The sequence below is a fragment of the Hippoglossus stenolepis genome, chromosome 17 (assembly GCF_022539355.2).
Source record: "Hippoglossus stenolepis isolate QCI-W04-F060 chromosome 17, HSTE1.2, whole genome shotgun sequence".
In the NCBI taxonomy this organism is placed as follows: Eukaryota; Metazoa; Chordata; class Actinopteri; order Pleuronectiformes; family Pleuronectidae; genus Hippoglossus; species Hippoglossus stenolepis.
In genome coordinates this window covers 4,129,530-4,151,493 of record NC_061499.1, presented here as the reverse complement: position 1 = coordinate 4,151,493, position 21,964 = coordinate 4,129,530, and the positions used below count along the sequence as shown (strand labels likewise).

Sequence of the window (21,964 nt, the reverse complement as noted above, 5' to 3'; positions counted from 1 at the left end):
TGTCCCTCATATCTGCTGCAATCTGACAACTGAACAGTCACGTGATGCAAGCAGTTGATGGATGAGTCTGTCATGGGTGAAAACCAGCAGCAGCTAAATGTGAAATGCTTGTTAGGATCAGCCTGAGCATAAATCTTGATTTAGGGAGAATCCACGTGCAGTGATGACTCCTTTGTGGACGATGCCAAGAGGAGCGGATCCTGCAGATTAATGCTGCTCCTGCTCTATAACAACACATCACAGGGTTTTAATGTTGTGCTGCGTCATCCCAAATCCACTTTGCTTTCAGGAGGATGCTCGTTCTGGCTCCAGTGGATGTTTTTGTTCCAATCACTGGAATCTTTTTTAAACTCCAGACCGTTTTCTGTGCCAGCTCCGCTAATTGGCCTCCCTTCGCCTGTGGATTGGAAACCCCGGTGTGAGCGAGGATCTCCATTGGAGCCTTCTGGCGGTGGTCGGGCGCGCAGCTGCGTCAGAGCTCGGAGGGGCGGTGCGCCGCCGGAGCCGAGGTGATCCCCGGGTTTAAAAGCGCAGAGGTCCTGAGTGCGCCGGAGCAGTGCGTCACAGAGACCCAGCAGCGGCAGGATCCCCTCGACACACAGTCACACGTACAGGAGGCAGCTTTTCCTCAGACAACACATCTGGATCCCTCCACATGCAGTGACACCTTTTTTTTTTTGTTGTTGTTGTTGCGCTTTTGCGTTTTGGACTTTTTTTTCCCTCCTTGACTGAAGAAGCCGTTTTTCACCTATATACTTTTTACTTTTTAAAAAAAATTTCTCATTCGGTTTGTTCGTGACACAGCGAGAAAGGATCCTGAGCAACAGCTGGGGAATCCATCTACTGCGCTATATGGATAAATAATCGCCTCCATCTGTAACTGCACTCAGAGTTTCATCTCAGACGCTGCTTCCTGCCCGCAGACGCAAAATGAAATCGGCTGAAGAGGGTGAGTTTGACTTTTATCTACCACAGAATGTCCTCTTTTTGGTTTCTCACGTGATCACAGCGCAGTGTCAAGTTTTTTTAAAACGTGGCGTTTATTCAACTTCTCTCCAGCGTCACTTTTACGCACGGATCCAATGTGCCAAAGAGTTATTTTCATCCTGAATTAGAGACTTTGCTGCACTTCCCTCTTTATTGAATGTGTGTATCCACCCTCAGTGTGTTGTGTGTAACTGATGGTGTCAGTATTAATGTGTAGATACAGTTATTTTTTTTGCCCCTCCCTGCCGATCTGGGCATGGTGGGCGTGGTTGTGCTGCTGCTGCTGCTGTGAGCCTCCCATGACTGAAAGTGTTCCCAAAATAGTCAGAATTGAACCTGTGCTAATGAGTGGTGACACTGCATTGTGGGTAAGTGAATCAGAGGGCCAGTATCGAGCATCAGTCATTGGATGGTAGCCCCTCAGGGTACCTGTTTGGGTCCCGGCTAATTCACAGCAGACTAATTAGAGAAAACAAACCATCCCGGCGCTGCTGTGTCCCACACCGCGAGCAGCGTTAAATGTAAGCATCATTTTCTTTTATTACAAGGAGTCATATGGTGCAGCGCTGATGTCATAGTCTTTATGGTGGGGCCCCTAATTCTCTTTAATTTACAGCAGACAGGAGCTGCGGTGACTGCATCTGTCTGTCGTCCTCATCCATATCAATGCGCTCCAGTGTGGTCGCCCTCACCGAGGCCGCCATTGCACCGTGTAACCACGACTCCCCGTTCCCATGTCCCCCCGTCCCCTGCCCCCTGGTTGTGACCTCAGCCGTCGCCACAGCCGGGCAGAGTTTCATACGAGCCAGCGGGAGCGTTGGAATGAGACCATGAGCCCCCCCGCCCCCCCTGGCTGAGTACAGCATGCACCTTTACAGCATGCAAATAAACGAATCATGTCCCTCCTGTGTTTATTTTTGAAGGCTGTTGGAACATGAAACTGGCCAACAAAAGCGTCAGTGTGTGTTTTCTTAATGTTACAGTTTACGGGCAGCAGCGTGTGCATTAAGTGGCATAAATCTGGCAGCGTGTCATGGAAAAAAACCACCTGGTCTTGCCTTTGGTTATTTTTAGGCCGCAGTTATTTTTGGCCGCTTTATTCGCATCTCCCACCCAATTTAATTTGCACAATTTGAGCCATTCAGAGATGCTTTGTGTCACCGGCCTCGTGCGTTCGGGGAACTTCTGCAGATGAGGTGTGAAGTCTTAAGTAGCCAGTTTCAGTTCCAGTAGGGAAGCAGCTCTTTTACCATCATAGCCAACGGCTCTCTTAAGACTCAATGTGGCAGTGGTCTCAGTGAAGCAGCCAGTGAATGTGTGTTTGATTAACACGCTAACAAACTCCCACTTTTTGCTTTCCAGATGCATATGGCTACACGCCAAATGTCAGTCTCTCCCTCACGCTGGGCAACCCCTGTCTTCCGTCCCAGTACCACAGCCTCCAGTCCAGCCCCATCATATCTGTGTCTGTCCCCGAGCCTCACGGTTACGACACCCAGGACGACATGAGGGCCGCCGGCTATTACTCGTCCCCAAGCAGCCGCCCAAACGGAGCGCCAACCCTGGAGAGCCCTCGTATCGAGATCACAGCGTACGGTCAGTTTCCTGAAGACGCGGTGGAGGAGAGCAGCCTTCCTGTTGCTAAGCGAGTCAACTCCATAGTGACACTGACCCTTCCCAGTGGAGAAGGTTACCGCGACCCCAGCTGCCTGAGTCCGGCCAGCAGCATCTCGTCTCGCAGCTGCCACTCCGACGCTTCCTACGAATCAAACTTCTCCTACAACTACGACAACTCGCCCCAGAACTCCCCCTGGCAGTCTCCCTCCGTGTCCCCCAAGGGCTCCACCCTCGCCCTGCCGGGTGATGGCTGTGCCGCCGGTGGCTCCCCCTCCACCTCTCCACGCACGAGCATAACAGATGACACCTGGATGGGTCAGCGTGGCTCCAGGCCCAACTCTCCTTGTGGTGCAAAGAGGAAGTACAGCTTGAATGGCAGCAGGGCGCCGCACAAGCACTACCCTTACTCCCCCAACCACTCCCCTGGACTGTCTCCTCAGACCTCCCCTCGCCTCAGCGTCACGGAGGAAAGCTGGCTTCCAAACACCAACCAGTACACCAATTCAGCCATCCTGGCGGCCATTAACGCCTTGACCACAGACGGAGTGGCTGACCTCGGGGAGGGGATCCCCATGAAGGCCAGGAAAACCAGCATGGAGCACAGCCCCACCGTCAGCCTGAAGGTGGAGCCAGGGAGCGAGGAGCTGAGTCCGGGGCATCTTTGCGATGACGAGCACTCGAACCGCATGTTGTTGAAGAAGGAAGGCTACTGCGGCGGGTTTCTGGACGTGCCACAGCATCCGTATTCCTGGTCCAAGCCAAAGCAATATGTAAGGTAAGCAAACAGTCGCAGCTTGAGTTATAGACAAAGATTTTAGCCGTTAACAATTCAGACTTAAACCTAAAAAATGGCTTAGTTCTCCGTACATGAATTTAATCTACAGACACACTGTGCATAGTTACTAACAAGAGGTAAGTTTAAGCATCTGTAACACAAACACATATCAAACTGTTCTGCACATTGTACCTTGATAAGTGCATCTAAAATAAGCTCTCCTCCCTCCCTGTGAAGTTGACATGTTGGACATGTTCTCGCCCCCGACAGCCCGTCCCTGCCAGCTCTCGACTGGCAGCTGCCATCCAGCTCGGGGCCGTACAGCCTGCAGATCGATGTGCAGCCCAAGTCCCACCACCGGGCCCACTACGAGACGGAGGGCAGCAGGGGGGCGGTGAAGGCCATGGCAGGAGGACACCCCGTCATCCAGGTCAGCTGAACCGACGGTTTCTAACTTCTCTGGCCAGCGCTGATTTTAAAGCAGCACTATGTAGCTTTTTTTTACTCAGCAACAGCGCCCCCTACAGCCACTGGGGTGATTAATTCTGAATGCATAGTCCCATTCACCGACCTGAAACACAGCTGAATGGTGGATATTACTCAAGATGCCCGGCTTCCTGAAACAGAAGAGCTGCCGTGGTAACAAATCCACCAAACTCTGTTTAGAATTCTTCATATTTTAAAGTTTTTAAAGTGAACATTGGAGACAAACGCTGGTTTTTAGAGACTTCTGAACCTTTTTAACTGATCTACAGTCAGTTCCACACGTTACAAAGAACAGACGTTCAGGGTGACGAGTGGGAATGAAAGAGGGAACATTAAAAAGTTGCATTTTGTTGCTTTACAGAAGTCGTTGTCCACCTGAGACCCTTTATCACAGGTCGCACATTTCAAAAAGCTGTGATCACTTCAGCCAAAGTCCAATTTCTCCCGTCTCAGACTCACTTCTATCATCTCACGACCCCGCTAGGGAACCGCCCAACTACACTGGTTTCCTGTGGTGATTAGACCAACACACGGTGCAGCCATTAGACTGCAGCCACCTTTACCTCATCACTCCCCCTCCTCCTGTTTTCTACCTCATGTGTTAAACTGGATTTGGGCGGACATGTGTTTCATGACCCTGGCTGTTGTGTTGTTCAAAGATGTCACATTTCTGAATGGAATACCAAAGTTATGCTATTAGACAGGCCGGTCCGCTCAGTCAGTTCCTGTCCAGACGAGGGTGAGTCAAACTTTTCCACTGCGTTCGTCCAGCGCAGCGCAGACAGTTACAGAGCGATGTAGCATGGGCCAGTAAAAGCTTAGTCATGAGCTTTAACCACAGTAGCTCCGGTGGTCGAATCGAAAGGAGAAAAAAATGTGGACAACTGCAGATATGTTTTGGTTATAAGCGCATCTGGTCCCCCGACCATTACTCCTCACCGCTGACCTCAGCCTCTGAATAAATAAAAGGGTCTGAAGCGAGGAGCCGGGTGAAGTGAGTGGTAAGCGGGGCCGTCGCTTTAATGAATACCTTCGGACGTTTTATCAACACGTTACAATGAGTCGACACGTTCAGCAGACATTCGTCACACAGGAGGTTTTTGGTTCTGTCTTTCGGGGGCAGTGATATTTTAGAGTGAGTGGTTTTGCCACAGAGGAGCAGTGAGCTAGTGTACACGTGTGAAGAGGGAATGCTAATGTTGCTCTGCAGCCATTTTAAGGACAAGCAGAAGATGTAACCCAAAGTTTTTGGCTAAAGAGTGCGTTCACACTGGGAAAGTGACCGAACAACTGATACCGGATTTTATTGGACAACAGGAATATTGATATTTTTTTTTGTGTAAATAATGGTGACATAGTTTCTTTAGTAACATACGTGTGTAGTTAGTGTTTCTCTATGTTGTGGCTTCTTGTTCCTTTTTGTCTGAACGTGTTAATTGATGCGTCTGTGATGAGTTAAAATCAACAGATTATTTTGGCTTCCACTCAGTTCTCAGTTTGTTTTATGAGAGAGGAGGAGTTTTCACAGCTGGAAAAAAAAAATTCCAATAGATACCAAAGGATGATAAGATGTCTTGGGAAACCAAAAATTATTAAATGTTAGTAGAATCAAATTATGATTGATTTCATGTATACTAACTGAGAACACTCAGTACTGTTTACCATGAGTTAGTAAGAAGTTTACACGTTACTCTAGTTTCCCTCCAACGTTTAAAGTATTTTAACTTTAATCTAGTTGTGTTCATTTTGTCTTAAAGTCTCCTTCAGGGTTTTGTGGATCACGGCACAGTAGAACGGGGAAACAGAAATATTTGATGTGTGTGCAGCAGTGGAGTGAAAAAAGTGGAGAGCAAAGCGTTTGGTACGATCCAGTGTGTCGCAGCAGCAGCAGCCGCACATCTGTAAGACGCACGTATGTGTCCATGAGAAGGTGCTAATGATTTAATGACGGGGATCTGGGTTCACCCGGCTGAAATAGAGTGAGTGTGTTCACTCTAAACTCAAACTCAAACCTCCCCCTACTTCTCCGCCAGCTACCAACCCAACCACACAGACTTCCCTTTGTTTAGGAAAGTTCCCGTGTGCACGGCTGACATCACTGCGCGCTGCGTCCTGCGGAGGCGGCAGCGTCTAAACCACACACGTTTCTGGCAGGCCCCGATGGAGATGTTGGAGGGAGCTTCAGACGAGGCAGCCCCATCCCTGTGACTTCCTGATTACATGGTACACACGGCGCTGCAGCCTCTGCTGTGGACGCTGGCTGACGAAGCCTCTGCGGCTTTGGTCCCGATGCTCCCGTGACTCCAACCCTGCCCAGACTTTACAGAGTTTATTCTGGAAGGTCCTGTTCAGTGTGGTACACGTCGAGCATCCAGCAGAGCTACACGGGCTGTTTTCTGTTCTCTCTCAGTGCCATCGCCGCCGCCTCGTGCAACCACACCCGTCCACCGGCAGCAGACTGAAGTATGCCCCTCTGAAGTGCTGTGTGCAGTCCTCGCCGCAGTCGATGCTCAGGGTTTCGTGCTGTACTCTGGCGCAGAGGAAATACCCCTGTTCAAATCTGTGAGGTCTTCTCTGTTTGAAGTCGACTTTCATAACCCAGATTTCAAACCTTGTTATTTCGCAGTCATGCGCCTTTTCTTGGCTTTGATCCCTGTGATCAAATTTAGATTTCTCAGCAAAGTCATATCATGTGAAACACAAAGCGTGACGGCATGAATCACTCGTCTCACACTGGACTATCCCTCTCTCCACTAAACACTGGAACATAGGAGACGTTATGTGTGTGTGTGTGTGTGTGTGTATCCCCTGTTAGAGCCTTGGAGAGGTTGCCCCGGTCCGCTCCTCACCCCCTTCCCCTCCTCTCCGGTGCCTTGAGCAGCCAGAGTCTCGGCATTCCTCTTGTGGGTGATAATGCGAACGCAGGGAGGGGTGGCCGTGTCAAACTGCCAGGGTGGAGGAGCGCTGGGTTTACTTTCAGTGGTATCACAGGGATTTAATTGCAACAACAAATCATAGCTCCCGCCTGCTGCAGCTGCTTTTGCAAAAACATATTGGGATTACAGAGCGAGGGAACCAGAAGGGAAGGTTTCTAGATTGCGAGATTGCAGTTTAGATGATTTTAAGTCTTGGAAGTGACGGATGATGACGCTGACACGAGTCGTGAATGTTTCTACAAGTGTCACGTTTTAAAGGAAAACAACCAAAAACAGCTCAAATCTCTTACGGGACATTATCGACGTTGATCTCTTCTATTTGTCTAGACTTTGTTTCTGATCGTAACTCGGAGCAGATTATTAGTAATCTGTTGCTAATTACGATTTGAAAGTGAGCACCTAACCCTGCGAGCGCGCTGCCTCACCTCATCACACTCCTCTCTGCTGCCTAAATAAACAGCATTGCTAGGCAGCAGCCCATTTCCTTACACAAATATACAGGGCTTTTGCAGGCTCTTAACTCTGACAGGGAGCCTCCTCCAAATCACATGTTGTGCCTCCCCGGTCGGAGCCTTTCGCTCTCGTTGCGGCCGCTCCTCGCCTCCAGTTCTCTTCTTATGTAATTGAAAACTGCGGTCGTCATTTCAACACATCCCCACCGATCGTCTCGGCGCACACTCTCATCCAGAGTGGCTCGTGAATAGATGGGGTGCAGCGTCTAACCTCCGCGGGGCTTTGAAGAGGTTTGATGATGGAGACGTGCACGGGTTGTTCATTTTGAGACTTTTTTTTTTTATGTAGCCTATGTTATGGCTTGGGTGACGCGGTGGTGCAGTGTTCAGGACTTTTGCCTCACAAGAGAAGGTTCTGGGTTCAAACCCGACACCTGTCCGGGTGTTGTTCGTGTCCAGGGTGAACCCAGTGTCGGCTGTGATTGGCTCCAGCTCCCCTGCGGCCCTCACAGAGTAATTAGGGTTTTAGATAATGGATGTCGTGCCTCAAGATGAAATAATGTTCCACACGTCATCATGTATAACTTGACTTTTACTGGCCCATGATACTAGTCCCTCTAATTAAGACCCGATAATTAAAACCACTTCAAGAGATGCAAATTGCTCAATTTTGCTGAAAATTACTTTTCGAGTCAAACAGCATCAAGTCTGGTTTATGGGTTTTATAGTTTTAAATTCAAGGCTGAACTCCATTTGCTCTTTCTCCAAATGATCGCGTCACTGTTGAGTCACTCCACATGTGATAAAACACCAGAAATAATATATTTATCATTTTCTGATGACGGAAATGTTGCCAAATCACTTTATAATCTCTGCGGTTGACAATGACGATGCTTTCAAATATCATCTGTGAAGTGAAAACACAGACTTGGGCTCAGGTCGCCTGCTCAGTCGATGATATTTTCACATTTGTAAGAGCTGAGTGGAAAATAAAAAAACCAGAACGAGGTGGAAAAGCTCCACAAACGCCAGATGCTCTTCTATCTTTGCTGTGGAAAACAAATGCAAATTTAACCGCTCAAAAACTTAATATGCACAATTTGTTCATATGATGTCTTCATTCTGATTTGTAGAAATATTCCTATATGAGCTCCGCTTTTATCTCAAGTCTAGTTTTCCTTTACTCTCAATAGTTTTGACTTCAAGTATCCTGCTCTTATTCCTCCCGGCTCACGCTGTATGGATAACGTACATAACTCTCAGACACGGTGTCAGTAGTAGCCGCTGTTCTCGTTTTTCAGGCTTGCGGCTTTGGGCTTGCTGCCGGCTCTCTGCAGTCTGGGTGGTTGAGGTCATCCTGGCAGGAGGCCTCCTGTCAAGTAACACCTATGGAGGTCTGGAGGCGCAGCCGCAGCCAGCAGCACTTCTGTTCTGTCTCCAGCTCCGTCGTGCCGGGATCATTTTACTGATGATAATCAGAGGAGGGTCGCTAGTGAGAGTTTTTCTTGACCCTGAATGGCCCGGGCTTGACGGGACTGACGTGACCTTGACTTCTGTGAAACACGAGCTCGGTCTTGTCACGAGCCGAGCGCACCGCCGCTCGCTGTAGGTGGTTTTACTGCCCCTGAGATTCAGCTTCTGCAGGATCAACATCTTGGCAGGACTCACATGGACTGATGGAGGAAGTGTATTGTTGGCAGTAAATTAAAGAAGATGGAGATGGTGATTAGAAGATCCTGAATGGGCACTTTGTTTGAAAACCACCACGCTGAGAGCCCGAACTCTGACAGACCTACGTTTGTTTTTGACAGAAAGCAAGTGAAGACTTCACAATAATGTTTTCTCTTCCTCTCCCTCCTCGCAGCTCCACGGCTACATGGAGAGCGAGCCTCTGACCCTGCAGCTGTTCATCGGCACGGCCGACGACAGGCTGCTGAGGCCTCACGCCTTCTACCAGGTCCACCGCATCACCGGCAAGACGGTGTCCACCCCGAGCCACGAGGCTCTGCACAACAACACCAAGGTGCTGGAGATCCCGCTGCTGCCGGAGAACAACATGCGGGCCATGTGAGTAATCAGAAGTAACGAGAACTGGTCAAGTGTGTTGGATAAGTCTCTAGGGAGAAGTCCAAGTCAGGTCTCATGTCAGTTAACACTTGTCTGGATGAAGTTAACGTATATTCAAGTCTTTCAGGGCATTCAGGGTATTACAGTCTCAGACAAGACCAGGTCCACAAAACCTGAAGACTTGAGACTCTGCATTTAAGACAAAGCCAAGTGAACTTAAAGTCCAAGTCAAGCAGCAGCCGAATCATTTCACATTTTCAATTTGGATCAGCTTTTCTTTTTCTGTGATTTATTCCAGGTCAAAACGTCACAGAATTATTTTACCTTTAATTTTCAAATAACGTCCTTGGCAAGTCCAAGTTATCTCTCATTAATGATCTGATGTTGCAACCATTTCAAATTTATAATAATAATATCAATAATAAACTTTATTTATAAAGCACAAGTGCTTCACAGACATATAAACAGAAAACACATGCAGTGAAAATACAAATTTTAACAAGTTAATGCAAGATAACTAATAAAGTAAAGCAATGAAACAAACAAACACCTGGTTCGAAGCAATATGGTAATAAAAACAATAAAATAAAGCAATGAAATAAACAAAGTCTAGAAGTTAAAAGTTTGTTTTGAGTCTGGACCTGAAAAAGCCCCAAATGTTATAAAGATAACTGCGGCTCCAGCACCGACACTTCAGACGACAGTTTGTCCGTTTGTGCCAAACAACAGCAGCTGCTCTGCAGAGAATCACTTCACAGTTGTTAGTCGAAAATCTGCAAACTTGAGGGGTTTGATCCAACAGAAGCATCTCCCAGTTTTTCTCTGAGGGGACATTTCACAGCCCTAATTAAAACCTCTTAGATTGCTACCATACTGAAAAATAAAAGTTTATAATCCGGAGATACGTGGGTTTGCTGTGTTTTATGTATCTGTGCATGTCTGTGAGTGCGCAGGCCTCCCGCGGTGTTTTGGTTTTTGAAAGCGTTGCCCTCTGCACACAGACGAGTGGCTTTCCCGTTTTATAAGCCTCAGAGATCAGATTACTGGGGAAGCTTAGAGCTGCTAACAGGGACCTGGGGTTTCTGCCGGAGCTGCAGGCAGCGGCAATCTGCTTGCATCAGCACTTTCTGCACGTTTTAATGGATGCAACACATAAGCTTCCCTTATACAACGACCTCACCCCGGGATACGGTTTCTCTTCCCTCACAGAGGACACGCCTCGGACTGCTTAAAGTTTAGACGAGCGATTTAAGTGAGATGTATTTGTTTTGACACCGCGACTTATCAACGTTTTTATTACGTGATATAGAACACAGGCATCCTTATATTTGTGATCCTTTATTTACAGGGACACGTCTTAAATCAAATCATTAATCAACTAAAAATGTTTGAGCTGATAATGAGGCCGCATTTAAACTTGGTATGACTCCAATTAACTGTAAATACATTCAATGATGGCGCCGGACGGCCGAGAAAGAGAAGCGCGGACCCTCCTCTCTGCTTTCTGAAGCGTTTTCTCAGGCAGCGGGGCGGACGCCTCAGTGTGTGGTTTTGCACTCAGCCCTGTGTGCGTAGGTGGCGAGCTGAACAGCTGGGGTCCTTAGCATCAACACCTGATTACCTCGCCAGTGGAGCAGACCCTGGTGTCTGGCAGGAGGAATGTTAGGGAGTGTTCGAATGTGTGTAAAAGTTAACATTAACTAGGCTTTGAGGAATGTGGCATCGAGGAGCACGGCCGCAGAAAAAGCTAGAATCTGTTTGGGGGTTTTTGAAAAGTTTCACTGTGAGAAGTGGAGAGTTTATAAAGTGCATGATGAGGACTTTGACACCGTTAAAAGAATTTACTTTGCTTGTAAAAAAAGTTTGCGAAAGGGGAACCATCTGTTACAGATCATCAGAGAGATATCGATGATGCAATAAAAGTTCCCAGCCATTCGTTTCTATAGAGTTTGACTGTCGCCCAAGAGCAGAAGCACTGAGGTGTGGACGCTCGGTCGGGGGTGGCGGTGTTAATCACCTCCTGACGCGGCCGCAGCCTCCGTCAGGGCCGCGCTGATGGAGTCCAGAGTGAAAATCACAATTGAGTTGGCTGCACGGCTCCGTAAATCACCCACTGATTAACCGTGACGGCATACATGTCATGAGCGCACATGATGGTTTGTCCTCGTGGACGGACAGACCCTGGCAGACTCTGACTCTTCATCATCCCGTCTCCGCCAACAGAGTCGACTGCGCTGGGATCCTGAAGCTGCGGAACTCGGACATCGAGCTGCGGAAGGGGGAGACGGACATCGGACGCAAGAACACACGCGTGCGGATGGTTTTCAGGATTCACATCAACCAGGCCACCGGGAGAACGCTGTCCCTGCAGGCTGCATCCAATCCCATCGAGTGCTGTGAGTACATCTCCTCTCGACCCATAACGCCTCCTTAACTGTGCTGTAATTGTTACATTTCATGCAAATGGAGAAAACGTTGATACAGTGGTTAGCCTCATAGATCAAAAAGGTTCCTGGCTTGAATCCCACTTAAGGGCAAGGGCCTCCCTGTGTGGAGTTTGCATGTTCTCCCCTGTGTCTGCGAGGGATTTCTGTGGCGTCCTCCCTCGATCCAGATGTGCAGATTGGGGTTAGACTCTAAATTACAGGTGTGAATATAAATGTGATGGTTGTTTCTCGATATCTCAGCCCTGTGATTGGCCTGGTGATGAAGGTGTACCCCGCCTCTCGCCTAATGCAAACTGGGATTGGCTCCAGCTCCCTTGCGACCCTCAAATGACAAAAAAAATAACAAATCTACATTAAATTAATGCAATTCAGCTCCATAACTTTAGCTGAAGAGGTTATTTTAGCTTTGCTTGATTAACTCCATTGACTGTGGTGTTGACCTCTCACTGGCCTGGGAGACACTTCATGTGGTTCTGGCTCTGAGCGCTGCCACAGAGATTAAGTCTTATGAGGTAAATGAAAGACAGTAGTTAAACCATGATCTCAGCCCCCAGAAATAGAGCATTGTTAGTTTCTGAACGTCTGCCACGGAGCAATTGTTTCTGACCAAAAATTCCCTCTGTGTGCGAGCGACAGACGGAGGCAGAGAACCTCGGGGATGTGGGAAAGATTGATGGTTTCCAAAAAGACGGAGAACTAGAGTTTTATCAGAATCAGAGCGCAGCGGTGTCGAATTACACAAAGAAAGATCAGCGCAGGAGAACAAATATTCAGCTTTTATTCAACCTCTATTTATGTGTCGTGGTCTATCACAATAAAAGCACAGACATCTTTCATAAGAGAGGCCTGGCCGAGACGTAAAGACGTAAATCAGGGATCATTTCGGGAAAAACTCAAAGCAAGTGGGGGAATGAGGCGAGCAGGCCAAAAGGTAAGAGAGTCAGGGAGAGGAAACCAAATATTTGAGACCAAACATCCACCATAATTTGAGGAAAACACAAATAAACAGAACAGCCTCTCCCTACTTACGGGCAGAGAGGCAGCCCGAGTGTAACGTGAGGGGGCCGAGGTTTACAGCTGCACCGCCGGGGCTGCGAGAGCTGGGTAGTGATTCAGCCTCGGCCTGGATGCTCAGGTCTGCATGGGGAGAGGGTGTGTATTAGCCTGAGCACTGAGTCTCTCTTCTCCCTCCCACAGCCCAGAGATCGGCCCAGGAGCTGCCGCTGGTGGACAAGCAGAGCCTGGAGACGTGTCCCGCCCACGGAGGGGAGAGGATGCGCCTGGACGGACACAACTTCCAGCACGACTCCAAAGTGGTGTTCGTGGAGAAGGCTCAAGGTAAAAGAGGAGGACATTAGGAGTAATAGCTGCGTCGTCTCAGTCCAGCTGTGTGTGTGTGTGTGTGTGTGTGTGTGTGTGTGTGTGTGTCCCAATGTTGGAGAAACCCCAAGACTGCTCCCTCCCTCCCTCCTCTCCCGCCGTCAAAATATCCTCCATCTTGCCAGAGTGCCACATGTGGTGCACATTAATGCGCAGTATTTTTAACCCAGCAGATTTACATTTGCAGAAGTTTCCATTGCCTGTTCAGCAGAGGAATGGATCACAAATGCAGCATGTGTTTCTGTGTGTGTGTGTGTGTTTTTGTGTGTGTGTGCATGTGTGTGGGCGGCTGTGCACGTGGTGTGGATACGTACACTTTTGTGTGTGTATGCCAGGCCCTCAGTATTTGTTTCTCTCTTTCTGACTTTAAGCCATTTTGGTTTGGAGGGCGCGGGGACTGCTCCCAGATGTTGATACCAGGAGGTTTACAAACAGCAATTTCCTTGATTAGCTGCAGCGAAGCAACGTGAGGCTCCGCTCGGGCCGAGGCACCGAAGTGTAAACACGTATGATCCTATCAGCCCGGTGACTCATTCAGAAAGAAGAAGAGGACAAGGGGAAGAGGGGGAAGCCTTTTCATTGTTCCACCTGTGAGAGGAAGAATTCCAGGCTGCACACCCCCCTTCCTCCAGCACGGTACAATGGAGGAGTGAGTTGTTTATCAAAACAAGAAGTGATTGTCCGAGCTCCTGCCTCGTCCCCCCGCCCGACTTCTGTGATTAACCCTGATCTCTTCCGCAGAAAAGAGCAGATCACATGAAACGTTTCTCAGAGGCAGAATTAATCCTGCTGCCTGAATTAGGAAAATAACTTTCCAACCAACGAGCGACTAAACACGTGAAGAATATCCACTCTCTGATATATAGATAAGAATAATATATTTTTTACTGTGAATTACCTAAATAAAGATATCCACGCTGAAAAAAATACTTGTTTTGATTATTAAAATCAAGATCTGCACAAAATCTCACCTGGTCAAATTCACAAAAATGGCTAAAAATGTTATCGCAATGTTAAAGGATGTGAAATAAATTCATGGATCTGCCCCCTGATCCTGATCCACATGAAAAATAAACAAGTCTTTTCCCGACTACATCCTTCTACCAAGTTTCACGGTCGTCCTTCAAGTAGTTTTTGTGTAATCCTGCAAAATAACAAACAAACAGTTGAAAACATAACAATTTATTACTTCTTGGTTGTCAGATGTTTGATTGTAATGTAAACTTGGCCTGTGTCTGGAGGTTTTACAGAGCAAATACTTGAGGTTTTATTAAGCAATACTTTTTGTTCTGTGTGGGTGTTCACTCTGCAGAATAAGTGAGTCGAAGCAGCTCTTTAAATCAGTGCAGAGGAACAATGTAGCATAACATCTTGAATTATTAAGAATCATAAAGTTAAAGTCCTATTAGTCAAATCTAGAGGATGTAAGTGGAAATGTACGCACACATTTTCTTCCCTCTCTTAATGTGACTATTTTCTAAAGGTCTGAAACATCAACTTTATGGTAATAATCTTATGTCGAGTTAGATGTTGTTGAAAGCTCCAGAACAAGCTTGTAAACGAACCTTGAATTAAGATTTTCACATCAAACTGTTCATTATCTTATATCTATTTCATTTTATCATCTTTTTCATAAATAACAGATTCAGGTTGAGATGAGGATCAGATGATTTCAGCCTCAGAGAAACACGTGATCGACTGAAACATCCGATCTGGAAGAGAAGTCGTTCTTCCATTTGTTTTGTGTCAACAAAGGAAAAAGAGAAAGCCCACCGCTTCTTGGTGGTTTGCTCCGGTCTGGGTCAGTATCTGCGGTGGTTCTGGTTCCGAGCTCTGAGTCTGACGGTCTTTAGGGCCATGTGCATCTCTGGCCTGGTGTCGATGGGTGTGCTGCCTTGTTTTTGATGAGGGTTTCCCCGCGTCTGGCACCAGCATCAGATTCCTGGGCAATCCTACCATGGAAACACCCTTAAGCCAGGCTTCCACAACACTAACCCCCCCTCCCCCCCCTCCACTTTTTCACTTCCCTCCATCCTTCCACTTCTCTATCCAAGCTGCGTCTGTGCCACCAGCTCTGGGTTCATTAACTCTGAGAGCGGAGCGTTTCCCTGCGGATCGTACCTGCTCCTCTCTACAGCTGCGCTCCGTATTAATAGATCAGTAAATAGATACAGTAGAGAAGTCATTAACCTCGGGGGAGACGTGGCGTCATTGATATAAAGAAATATACAAGATGCGAAACCCCTCATTTGCATCCTCGCGTAAGAATCGGAGAATTTAATATGGTTTTGCTGTTATTTCGCTCGAGCCAAAGCAGAACTCTGAGAAACGGTTTAACGACCAAACCCATAAATCCAGAGCGGTGGATTCCGTGGCCGTAAAGAGCTTCAGCGTTTAATTTTTACCAATGGACGATTTTCCTGCAAATTTTCCAATTAAGCACGCTCACAAAAAACCCTGCGGTCAGAGAACATGTGGGCACCGACACATGCAAAGAGTCCTGAGTGTTGTGTGTCGACATGTATCTGTGTGTGTGTGTGTAACCCTGTGTGTGTGTGTGTGTGTGTGTGTGTCTGTCGTGTGTGTGTGTGTGTGTCAGAGTTTCCGCTGCAATTACAGACAGGATGGGTCACTCTGCCTGAAGACGCTGCCAACAAACCAGAACTTTCGTTTGTTTTGGTTTCTATTTTTTGCGTCCAATGCCCTTAATGAGGTTTCCACTCCGCTGACAAATGAGAATCTTGGGGAAACACTGGCCTGAGTGTGTGGGAGAGAAAAGAAAGGAGAGGAAGAAGCACATGTTGTTTCCCTGCGTGCACGGATTAATATTCATGTCTGTGAGTGGGTTGTTGTTTTGCGGCCCCCGTGACTCAGGCTAAAGGAAACCCCCGTTCCCCCCCCTGTGGAGACGCTCGCTGTCACCTGCTCCTCCTTCCGAGCACGACGCCTGAAGGGCGGTGACGTCGGCTCATATCACGCCTCCGTCTCCTGCCTCCACTAGAAACACCTCGAGATAACATCAGTGCAGTTGTCGCTCCTGGTTACAGCCAATCAGTCGTGAGAGATCTCAGACATCGGCCTGTAATCTAAACCTGAGCCGGTCGCACCTTGCTTTCATTTGCCCCGGCCTGCCCAGGAGATCCAGTCTGCGATAAATCAGAGTCACTCCATTTGTGAAATGAGGCCCCCGCTGTCCTCTATTCACCTTTTTGTGGTTTACTGCTCTGGTTGTGTTCTGTTGAAAGAGTTCTTGTGATGAGATGTATCGTCTCTAAGTAGACAGGCTGCACCTCAAACAGAAACACAGAGCGACGGGCAGAGACTGAACACAGAGTGGAAACTGGAAAGAGAAAAAGCCTCAATCAAGATATCAGCTCCCTGATAAATAACATTTGTTTCATCAAGATCCGAGAACTGGAAGATAAAGAAAGTGATAAAAGATTCCTGGGTCCGCCCCTTTGTCCCAAAATTTGATATAATATTTCTTGGACTATATCTCATCCTTTGGTTTTGTGGAAATCTGATTATTTTGCGTAATCCTGCTGTCAGAGAAATAAATGGAGAGAAGTGAAAACAAAACCTCCCTAGCTGAGGTATCAATCAATCAATCAATCAATCAATCAATCAATCAATCACCTTCCATATAAATCACATGCAAATCAAAGTACTTAGCAAGTGATTGAGAAAAATAGGATTTAAAAAATGAATTAAAAATGAGATAGAGAGATTTATAGACTAATGCAGACCAAAGCAATCAATAACAGAAAAGATAACAATAAAAGAAAGTTTAGAAAGTTAAATATATATAATAAACATTACATTTTAGTGAAATAAAACAGAATAGGATCAATAATAATGATAACAAATCAATATAAATTATAAAACCTATGAAATTATGACTTAATCTGAGAGTTTTTAATGATAAAAATTAAATTATCCACAGTTCGGAGCATAACGGCCGAAAGCAACAACAACAAACAATATAAAACCTGATAAAGACTTATATTATACACACAGACCTATGTTGTTTTAACATTGAGGGTTTGTGCATAAAGTATATTTATATCATGTCATATTTCATACCACAGTATCCTGGTGTAACATACAGCAGCTGAACTTCCTTGGCTGTTGTAAAAAGTGTATTAATGTTACATAGAATATTGTGTATACTTTATTTTGTGTAGTTTCCCTTTGTGTACTTTCTTCTGCTCTGCGATCCTGAAGGAAATCCTCGACCATGGAGAACCCCCACCCCCCCCTAATGAAGCACGTTCACATCTGGTCAGTTGTGTGTCTGTAACCGTCTGTATCACCGTCAGTGACTCAGCCCCCCTCGATCCATCGAACACAAACACTGAGATTTTTGTCGACTCATTTCCTTCACTTCCTCGTCTCTGGGCCCTGATGAGCTGGAAATCCAGACTGAAACACCCACGGCCGGTTCCCTCTTAATTATTGTAGCAGCCTTTCGTGAAAGCCGACCTGAAAATTGAACTGTGGCAGGATTACGGTGGTGCGAGGCTGCCAGATGGCGTCTGGAATTACCTGTAGAAAACGACAGATAAGCATCCTCATCCCTTTAAGCCCAGCAGAGACAGGAAAGTAACAGTCGAGGACACTGGGAGGGTTTTTTATTTCACATGTGTTAGCATCTAGCTTCGAGCCGTGGTTTTGTTTAGTTGCTTTTTCTTTGGTGGCGCACATGGTCAGCGGGCTTCGGTTTCGTTCATAAAACAATGACTTCCACTCGGAGCCATTCGGTGGTTTGGCTGCTTCAGACACTTCTGAGAACAATGGCTGTTTTCATAAACAAATCAATTACAGCCACATAAACAGCGGGGATTATGTTTTCATAAATTACAGTGTATGATTCATAAAAATCTCGTTCGGAGACGGGGTTCTTGATGAGCGCGCTGCACCCACGGGACTTCGTGCAGTGGCCGGCGCCTCCGTAGCTGGAGGTCAGCACAGCCAGCGATGGAATGTAACTCAGTACTTTCACTTAGTTACTGTAGTTTAGTACATTTTTCATGTGTCTGTACTTTTACTTGAGTAGATTTATTTTCAAGTGCTTTTCACTTTTACTCCACTGTGTTACAATGCTCACTTTGTTTTTATATTTAATCACAGGAGGGGAACCAATCAGAGCGGGGCGGGTAGCATTAGACCCCGCCCCTAACTTTCTTCTAATATTACATTTTCCACCGAGAACATAGGGATCTCCGCCATTTTGCTTTAGCGTGTCACTGCAGAGGTTAGCGTAAACTGATCGTTTGTGTTGCTGGACATTTTCGTTGGATTATGCACAGAAATTTGCGCAGAACTTTTCGTAAGATATTAAACGAGCTGTTTCATGAGAAGACGTTGATGGAGAAACACCTGAAATGGATTCAGAAGAGACACTCATTGTGTAACGTTGGCTTTTACTTGTATTACGTTAAGCATATTTAAAAGCAAGTACTTTTACTCTTGTGGAGAAGTTAAAGGTTCAGTGTGTAGTGACATCTAGTGGTGAAGTTGCACTTTGCAGCTACTGGAAACATCACTAGGATTATTTTATCCCTTTCACCTAAATCTAACACACTGGACCTTTAATGTGCCATTTTTACTTTAACTTGAGTACATTCTTGTCGACTTATTGGTTTTGGCATAGCGGACGTTAGTGGTTGTCAGTATCTGCCGCCATGCATCAGTCCAGAGGTCGTCTGAGCTCGCCTGAACTCCGCCCACTCCGCCCACACGACTTCCCGACTCCACGTGTTTTCTGGGCGGTAGGACGGACGGAGTTTCAGTCGGAGGACAAGGGAACTCTTTCAGCGTGCCACATCGGTCCGGGTAGAGCATGTGTTTATATTTACTGTACGTTATGAGGGCTTGGGCACACGCCACCCCGCTGTTTCACTCTGGGCACCAGAGCTTCACTCCACCCAGCCCCAATTAAGGAGCACAAGGAGCTGTTTGATTCCCTTTATAAACCCAACATGACAAATAACCGTATTGTATATTGTTTGATGCCCCTCGGCAGCCTCGGCTCTGCCCAGCTCACCACCTCTGTGTCATTGACTGCCCTGTGTTGTGTCTGTTCTGGGAAGGTAATGATTTGTGTAGAGCGCGGCTAACGAAATGTGAATCGTAAGGACTGGTGCTGGGACGCAGCCAAGGAGCTGGAGAGGGCCGCTGGGTTCTCAGGTTGTTTATCTCCGATAGCACCAGCCAGTCACAAACCATACTGAGCCCAGTGAGGTTTGGAGAGTAGCTGTAGGAGCAGCATCTCGCCGTGTTGGTGCAGGCGTTGTGCAGATGTTGCCCCATAACGCTGGAACATTTTGTGGTTATCAATTATCCTCTACACTCTTTTCAAACAAAGGCATCCCATGAATTCAGCTTTTCAAAGCTTCGTTTTTTTCTTCTTCTTCTTCTTCTTCTTCTTCTTTCCCCGGCTCTTGAGAAGTTTCCTGGCAGTACGTGCGCCCGGGCACCGAAAAACAAATTGCTCGGGTTTAATTTTTCTATCTCTGTATTGCCGTGAAAAATGATGTGACTGTGAGTCAGGGAAAGAAAAGCACACGAGGGGGGAAACAGAGGGAGAGCGGGAGATCTGGAAAACATGTTTACCTCCTGTGGTTTGACGTCCACTGCGAAGGCTTCCCTTCTGGACCGGTTCCCAAAGAGAAGAGCGGCAGCGGGAGAGGGAGAGAGCGATGGAGACCAGAGGTTTGCATTTTATAGACATATGAACAGATATAAAGTCGGAGCTGCTGGAGTTCAATGTCGTTTGCAGACATTTCGTTTTTTAAAGAAGAAATGTTTTGGGTGAATGAACTGAACTGAATCCCAGACAGTCATGGGAAAAAGTGCAGAGATGTTTTCTCCCTGAACGAGTGATTTATGTCCCTGATTCGTTCCTGGAGATTCCCCTTAGCCTGTGTATGAAGATGGACGACATGACAGCTAAAGAGTCTCCATCGCCCCCTGGTAGCTGGCTGCAGTATAGGTCATAAATCCAGCCTCCTCCATGTTAGTGGATGGGAAATGGACCAAACTAAAAAAAGTCAGCTCAAAGTAAATTTTTCTCAAGGTTGTTCGTATCAAAGTGATGTTTGTTCAAGTGTTTCTGATAAGTTTGGTTTTAATTAGTTGTTTGATGCTGGTGAAACATTGTGATTGACAGCTGAGACTGACACATCATCAGGACCGCGCTAAAAATACTTTTTTCAAAATAATAATAAGTCACAAAAATGTTAGAAATGGATGTCATGCTTAGTTGGAAAATGCATTTTTCGAAGGTATCTCTTCATCCTATAGATAAAACCTTGGAGATACAATCTAAAGCCTTGTCTAAGTTAACCAATAACTTGTCATTATATTATAATAAAATAAGTTTCCATTGGCTGGTTGGCTATATGAGTTGCCCCTCCGATGCTTTTCATTGGTAGTTGCAGCTCCTCTCAGCCTGTTTCCCTCCCTCTGCCTCCACTTCCACAGCTTCCCTTCATGTTAAATCATCACTCTTATTAAACTTTGCATTACTCGGCCCCAAGTTGAACATTTTCTCCTTCGAAAACTCATTATTATAAATAACAGCCTGTGTTTTAATAACAGTCTGAGGCTCCGTTGGTAACTGTGCAGGCCTCAGTTGGCAGGTGGGGCCTGAAATATGAAGTCCACCACATCACACTCACAAAGATGTGGCCAAGAAATAATGATATTAAGACCAGAGCCACGTCCCGATTCCACAGAATAACTCTCAGCAGGTGCAGGAGAGAAGTGACAGAACTCCGTGTAACTGAGAAAGTCTGTGAAAATAAAAAGGGTTGGAACCGACTGCTCTAGATCGTTTTACTTTGAGACCAAAAAATCTTCAAGGTTATGAAGAAAAAGACCTAAAACCTTACTGGTGCCACCTAATTATCTTTTTAATGAGACAATTATATGATTAACATTTTAAATTATTACACACCTGATCTATCTTTGCCCTTTGTTTTAATGCAGATATTGGAAAGAGGTGTCAAGGTGTCGTTTAAAAGCTCTAAACACATAAATACAACACATTTTGTTTCACTTCAGAGCAAATGAACACAACCTCACAACCTCTCAGTCTCTCCCCGTTGATTTCACACTGCACGAGATTTCTCTGTGCAGCCTGCGTGCACAGATTCATCCTGTTCCCGTCACTGAGGTGATAATCGTGATCTTACCGTTTCCTGCAGAGCTGCACCTCTGACTCAGTGTGACGAGCAGGGGAACTAAAGGGGGATCAGAACAGAGCCGGGAGACGTTAACAGGTTCCCAGTGTCTCCTCAGACATAATAGAAGCTGTCGGTGCCTGGCTGCACCTCCTCCATCTCTGCCACCTCCCTGCTCCTCCTCCTCCTCAACACAAACAAGTTGCACAGAGCTGTCCCCCCCCATTCAAACCCTGCGCTTGTCAAACTGCAGACGACCTGAGCAGCACAGCACGAATCTCCGTTCATCTCCTTCAACACCATTTAGCCGCAGTCGACCCTTTTTTCCTCTCAACATTGCAGCTCCAGCTCCACGTTAAGTCACTTTCACACTCATTTAACATCTTTTTAGGGCCTCGTTAATGAGTCAGGGGTCTAAAGAAAGTGCAGCAGTTTCCCTCTATGTCAAATTAATTGGTAAAAATATAGTTTCGCTCACTTCTCATCGGGCGGAGTGACAAATTAAACTCCTTTAGCAAGTGTGTGTGTGTGTTTTTATTGCCTGATGGGAAAACTTCTTATTGTGGCATGTTTGAGGAGAATCAAAGAAAACGTGGAGAAAAGGAGAAAAATACCAAAAGCGTTTAACAAT

At 46.5% G+C, this 21,964-nt stretch overlaps 1 protein-coding gene across 2 annotated transcripts in view; it reads left to right on the top strand.

The window, feature by feature from the left end:
* Window positions 1-402: 402 nt before the first annotated feature.
* nfatc1 (nuclear factor of activated T cells 1) overlaps window positions 403-21,964 on the top strand; it is a 37,025-nt gene continuing 15,463 nt past the window's right edge. Inside the window, exons 1-6 of one of the 2 annotated variants that reach the window (XM_047344245.1) lie at window positions 403-949; window positions 2,350-3,379; window positions 3,650-3,809; window positions 9,118-9,320; window positions 11,544-11,716; window positions 12,965-13,105. In XM_047344245.1, the coding sequence (XP_047200201.1) occupies window positions 931-949; window positions 2,350-3,379; window positions 3,650-3,809; window positions 9,118-9,320; window positions 11,544-11,716; window positions 12,965-13,105 (1,726 nt within the window). In that variant the 5' untranslated portion in view covers window positions 403-930. The remainder of the gene's footprint in view (window positions 950-2,349; window positions 3,380-3,649; window positions 3,810-9,117; window positions 9,321-11,543; window positions 11,717-12,964; window positions 13,106-21,964) is intronic. The other variant, XM_035183441.2, reaches the window with a different exon arrangement.